The 6,304-nt window shown below is 45.9% G+C and overlaps 1 protein-coding gene across 1 annotated transcript; it reads right to left on the bottom strand.

Moving 5' to 3' along the window:
- Positions 1-323: 323 nt before the first annotated feature.
- Positions 324-5,770, bottom strand: LOC148686574 (uncharacterized). Its single transcript, XM_088665409.1, has 4 exons — positions 5,712-5,770; positions 4,624-4,815; positions 1,604-1,815; positions 324-756 (listed from the first exon to the last, which is right to left on the bottom strand). Exons 1-4 carry the CDS (start codon positions 5,768-5,770, stop codon positions 425-427), a joined length of 795 nt encoding a protein of 264 aa, XP_088521535.1. The 3' UTR covers positions 324-424.
- Between the last annotated feature and the right edge of the window lie 534 nt (positions 5,771-6,304).

Genomic DNA, 6,304 nt, shown 5'->3' with positions numbered 1-6,304 from the left:
GCAGCTGTGGGGATGACACAACAGACAGAATGTGTGGGAATGACTTCATGGGAACCTAAGCTAAGCTTTTATCTACAAGGGAGGATGAGGTGACTGGGGAAGCAAGTGCAATACAGATGTACAACAAGCCATACTGTTTCAGTCAAACCCAACTTTTATTTGAAACTCAAGGAAGTAAACAAAATGATGGAAGTAGTAAGATAAACAAGGGGAGGAAGAAGAGGGAGGGAGCCTCCTTCCCTCAGTACTGCTCTGGTTCAGACATAGTGTGAATAAAATACATTTTCTATGCTGTCTTCAACATGCCATTTGGTTAGACATTTTTCAAAACAAAAGAGAACAAAGGATTCTATTAACAAGATGGATTAGGCTCCCATCACACTAATCTGCTGCTGAGAAACACCTAAATAGGGAGCTTCATGCTTCAATTTTTCTTGCCTCTGGTGTTTTTGCACCAGGCATTGCTGCCTCTGGGACGTTTGATGCCCTTAGGAGGCTCCATGCCTCCGGGTGCTATCACTTGGGGTTCCATGCCTTGAGGTCTCTTGCTTCCGCATCTAGGGGGCTCCATATCCTTCTTTTCCATCTCTCTGGGCTCCCCGCTTTGATTTTTCTCGCCTCTGGGCTTATTGCGCTTGGATTCCCTGCTTCTCTGGGGTTCGATGCCCTGAGGAGGCGCCATGCCTCTAGGTGCTATCCCTGGAGGTTCCATGCCTCTGCGCTGTATAACTCTAGGCGGCTCCATGCTTCTTCCATCTGCATTAAAGACCATTACACTTACAAAAGTAGCACATTTGATAGATGGAGAAGCAAATGTGTGAGTTACTTGTCCGTGACCATGCAAGGAACCATGCCAGTGCCTAATACATGCATAGAGAAGCTTTGAATGAAGCTTTATGTGCTTCAGACAGATAGGGTTGCCAGACTCAGTAGAGGACAGGACTCCTGTGCCTTTAATTGCCCTGCTCTCTTTTGAGTCTGGAAACCTTAAAGAGAAACTCTATTGAGTCTGGCAACCCTACAGACGGAAAGGGGCTCAAGGCAATATGTGTCAGAGTGCAGAGAAGCACTGCCTTGCATTGGAAGCACAATAAGTGATGCTGATTGTGAGGGCTGCCTCAACTGCCAAAGAAAGGTGACAGGGATTGAACAAAGGGCACAGAGGGAATGGTTTGGATCCCTTTGTCCTCCCATAAGGTCCACCCCCCTCCACTTTGCATCATGTTTAAGGAACATAATAATCATTGCCTAAGATCTCGCAAGGCCTCGTCTCCAAGAGGCAACTCAATCAGAATTGTCATTTTAAATGATGTCTCTTATTCGTCAAGACTTTATAATTTGGCACTTCTGAACAGGTATTTATTTCTTTTAGATCCAATTATTAACAAGAATGCTTCCATCCTGTCCCATGTTAATTTTTTTGAGGTGACTATATCATTTGAGTTCCAGAGAATTTGCTGCTCTGCTAAGACATTGCAATAGATAACAATAGGAATAAGAGTTATCCTTTTTCTTGTGGGTATCTTTCCATTTTAATTTATTGTGCTGTGATTTATACCACTTAAATCAATGTCCCTTCTCATTTAAACCTGAAACGTCTCACCTTGGAAATTGATCAAGGGCCTTCGTGGCTCTCCCATCAAATGCATGTGTTCTCTCATCAGTCCACCTCTCATGACGCGGGGCTCTCCCATCAAATGCATCGGCTGTCTTATCAATCCACCTCTCATTCGTGGTCTACGTATGTAATGACCAGGCACCTGGTGCATTTGGGGAGCCTCCTGGCGAGGCCACTCGATCATTTGCCAAAGATACCTACAGAAAAGGGGGGTGGGGGGAGGAAGACATCAGAATCCAGATTCAGTTCTTTCAGACAACAAACAAGTTGGCCAGTCACTGCATGGCTTCTACTGCTTCTAAGCAGCAAGGACAGACATACCTGCCATGAACTGGGAACCCACAGCTCTGTGCCTGTGGCCGTGTGTGGAGTCTCCAGAACTCTCATTTGCCCGGAAGGATAAAGAACTGGGACAAGGTACAACAGAGTCTCTGGAACAGCGCTGCCCACCCTAGCTGGCCATTGGCTCTTCCCAGACAGGATGGGCTAGAAAATGGCTCCCTCTTTGGGGTAGGGGCTTTGCCTAAGCAACAACAATTGCTCTTGGCTCTGGTGGGCTTCAGTGTTTCCTTTGGCTCTGACCCTCTGGCACCACACCTGGCTCCCTCCTGACACCTGCTTAAGCCTCAGCCCTGGCATCAGGTGAGCATATGAAGCCCTCCCTGCTTTGCAAGTCTGATGGCACATTAAACACACAGAATCAGGCCACAAAGCTGTCACTCCACCCCTTGCAGCTACAACAACATGGGCGTAGGCAGGGGGGGGCAGGAGGGGGCAGCTGCCCCCCCTAGAAGCAAAAAAATTAATGTATTTTACAGACCATAACCAGCACTTTTCCCCTCCAAAAACTGAAGTGGAAAGGGCTTTGCTTTAGCAAGAGCAGCTAAATCTCCACTTGCTGGGGGACGACGACACCGCAGTAACAAAAACACATCAAATAAATAAAGCAAAGTGGCTACCAGTAGTTAAGCAGTTAAGACAATGGAGCATATATCCCCAGGCAAGATTCGATAGCTGACCATTTCACCCTATTGTTCTTAAGTGGGAGTTGTTAATGAGCATTCAGGAGCATTAAGAGTTCTATTGGCGATTTAATGAGGGTGCAGACTCAGAGGATTCAATTTGACTAAGGTGGCTCTGCAAGGCTAAAAAGAAGTGAATAAGAAAGGGGGGGCTGTAGCTTTGACAGACACAGTGATGTTTATAAAAAGCATTGGTGTTCCAGTCTGCCCCTCCTCCTACATCTGTATACTGTAAATCAGGGGTGGCCACCTCCCAAGAGACTCTGATCTACTCAGAGTTTAAAACTGGGGGTGATCTACCCCCTTTTGGGGGGTTCAGGTCAAAGCTGTTGAGTTTTTTTTTAAGGAAGGGAAGCCCTGTTTTTTGGGGTTTAGGTCAAACTTGTTGAGCTTCTTTTAGGAGGGAGGGAGGCCCATTTTTGTTTAGGGCTTCAGGTCATAGTTCAACTTTTTTGAGGGAGGAGGAAAATTTTGGGTGAGCTTTTTTTAGGGGTGCCAGTGACCTACCAGTGATCTACCACAGACATCCAGTGATCTACTGGTAGATCACAATCTACCTGTTGGACGTGCCTGCTGTAAATCAAGCAGAGAGAAAGCTGCTTACAAGGCTCCTGTACATGCAGAGTTCCAGCATCACAGCGTCACCCAGAGGCACCCACAAATATGAGTTATCCCTCTCTCTATTTCTTCCTTCCTTCCCTCCCTCTTCCATCCTTAATAAAATACGGGGGGGGGGGCAGATAAGCCCCACATAGAAAGCCCATCAACATGGGGGGATGACTCTTTCAAATACGGTATTTACCAGTAATTGGGGGGGGGGGAGAGGCACCTAGGCCTCTAGGAGTTGGCTGCTATGCCTAGGAGTAGGACAATTCAAGAAAGCAGAACGATGCATATGGTATGGTAATATATCAATAGAATCGTAGAATTGTAGTCGGAAGGGACCACAAGGGTCATCTAGTCCAACCCGCTGCAATGCAGGATTTTTTTCCTAAGGTGGGGCTTGAACCATGGTTGAAATATTATGCTGATATGCAGCAACACCTCGGAGCCGTCGTGGCTGCGGCCATGCCTTGCCTCGCCTTCGCCCGCACTGCCACCCCCTCTCGCCTGCCCGACCCTCCCGTCCTCTTGCTGCAGAGTTCCAGCATCACAGCGTCATCCAGAGACACCCACAAATATGAGTTATCTCTCTATTTCTTCCTTCCTTCCCTCCCTCTTCCATCCTTAATAAAATAGGGGGGGGGCAGATAAGCCCCACATAGAAAGCCCATCAACATGGGGGGATGACTCTTTCAAATACGGTATTTACCAGTAATTGGGGGGGGGAGAGGCACCTAGGCCTCTAGGAGTTGGATGCTATGCCTAGGAGTAGGACAATTCAAGAAAGCAGAATGATGCATATGCTATGGTAATATATCAATAGAATCATAGAATTGTAGTCGGAAGGGACCACAAGGGTCATCTAGTCCAACCCCCTGCAATGCAGGATTTTTTTTCCTAAGGTGGGGCTTGAACCATGGTTGAAATATTATGCTGATATGCAGCAACGCCTCGGAGCCGTCGTGGCTGCGGCCGTGTCTTGCCTCGCCCTCGCCCGCCCTGCCACCCTCTCTCGCCTGCCCGACCTCTCCAGCCAAGCAGGGTAGCCGCCAACGCTACCAGCCCCAGAAGCACAAGGTGGCCGCTGCTGCCACCGCCACGATGTCATCAGGCCCGTTGGCCCTTTAGCCCCGCCCACTTTGTGGCCCCTCCCCTTCTGTGCCTTGGCCCCGCCCCTGAACGACCATGGCTCCCCCCCCTAGTTTTGATCCTGGCTACGCCCCTGTACAACAATGAAAGGGTGGGGGAGGTGAGGAGCAAGAGCTACTGCTACTTCCTACCAGAATTTTTAGAATTTCCTCAAGCATTCTAAGCCTACTGAGAACATACAATTATTACTTCTTGACACCAGTTCTACCAGTTCCAGCTCATTCTGCCTACCTTCCAGTGACTGACCGTCGCATAGCCGCCCCAAATGGAAGATTTGGGAAATTTATAGGAAGACCTGGAGAGGATGTTGTGCTACCTTCCATTGGCTGGAGTTGGTCAGATGTCTGTGGATCTGGCATGGTCACTGTCAGGAAAGCAAAAGCCAGAGAAAGTGAAAATCTAGGGAGAGAAGCACTCTCAAGACTGATGGCACGGCACTATTCCAGTTAAAGTGCATTGCCTCTGAAAAAACCCCGAAAGTTGTTGAGATTTTTTAAGGAAGACACCAAAAATGTTGAGTCTTTCTTAAGAAAACCACCGTTTACACAAATGCCAAAAAAATATGATTTTTTGATGGACTTGCCTAAGATCCAGGACAAAGTGCCACCTTTTGGAATTTCCCCCTGGATGTCAATTCCGCCTTTGATATATTTTTTTGGAAATGATTTTTATTTGATTTTACAAATATAAAATTATAACATTCCAAATGCATATCCATATGTAGAGATTACTCTGAATCTCATGACTTCCCCCACCCCCTCCATGGGTCCTATTATCAACATTTACAACAGCATATTATTCCATAGTCTATATTTTATGTCAATCCCAATTATCCATGGTATCTATTACTTTGTAAGTGAGATTAAAATCCCGTTAATGTTTCCATCTGCTTGCAGTGGTCTCCTAGATATGTTATCATTTCCCCCCATTCTTTTTTGAAAGTTTTTGTCCTCTTGGTTCCTGAGTTTTCCAGTCAGCATTGCCATTTCAGCATTGTCTATCTACTTAGCTTGCCATTCCTCTCTAGTAGGGACTTTGTCTTCCTTCCATCGCTAAGCTAGAAGCATCGGGTTTGTTCCATACATAAAGAGTCTTTTCTGCTCCTTTGTAATGTCAGTACAGTACCTATAATTCCTAATAAGAAAGCTTTTGGTTTTTTTAATCAAAGGTTATTTTAAACATTTTTTTCATTTCATTGTATATCATCTCCCAGAAACCTTTTATTACCTTACACGTCCACCACATATGATAAATCTTTATCTTTACATTTCCAGCAGGTATTTGATTTGTACTTGTTCTATACATTTTTGCTAACTTACTAGGAGTCAAACACCACCGGAACATCATTTTCATATAATTTTCTTTCAGTGTGCAACATGCCGTGAATTTCAAGTCTGTTTTGCATAACCTTTCCCAATCAGCCATCTGAATATTATATCCCAAATCCTTTGCCCTTCAATTCTGCCTTTGAAAGGACAAAGTGCCACCTTTTGGAAATTTGCCCTGGATGTCAATTCCGCCATTTGAAATCCCAGCCATGTCCAGGAAAATCCGGGCGGATGGCAGCCCAAGCTTGAGAAGCAAGAGGCACTGTGCTACGTCAGGCTGCAAAGGGGTGGTGTGTGTTTCACATGACTGTTATTTCGTATCCCCAAACCCACAAATACAGTCATCATAAAACCCCTGAATTCACGTTCCCCAACAGCAAACAACTCAATACGGCTAACCTGACCCAACAACCTACCCCCCACCCACCCACCCCCGCCACACACACATACAAACAAGCCACACTGCAATCAACTGAATGCAACCAACCAAGTTTGACCCCTTAATCTCTTTCATTATCAATAAAAATAAATAAATAAATACATAAGCAAAAGACCTACCCAAATGATGCTGACATAAACCCATA

This window comes from Zootoca vivipara, chromosome Z2, assembly GCF_965207765.1.
Source record: "Zootoca vivipara chromosome Z2, rZooViv2.hap1.1, whole genome shotgun sequence".
Taxonomy (NCBI): domain Eukaryota; kingdom Metazoa; phylum Chordata; class Lepidosauria; order Squamata; family Lacertidae; genus Zootoca; species Zootoca vivipara.
The sequence above is the reverse complement of the archived record's forward strand: the minus strand, read 5'-3'. Positions and strand labels throughout refer to the sequence as shown.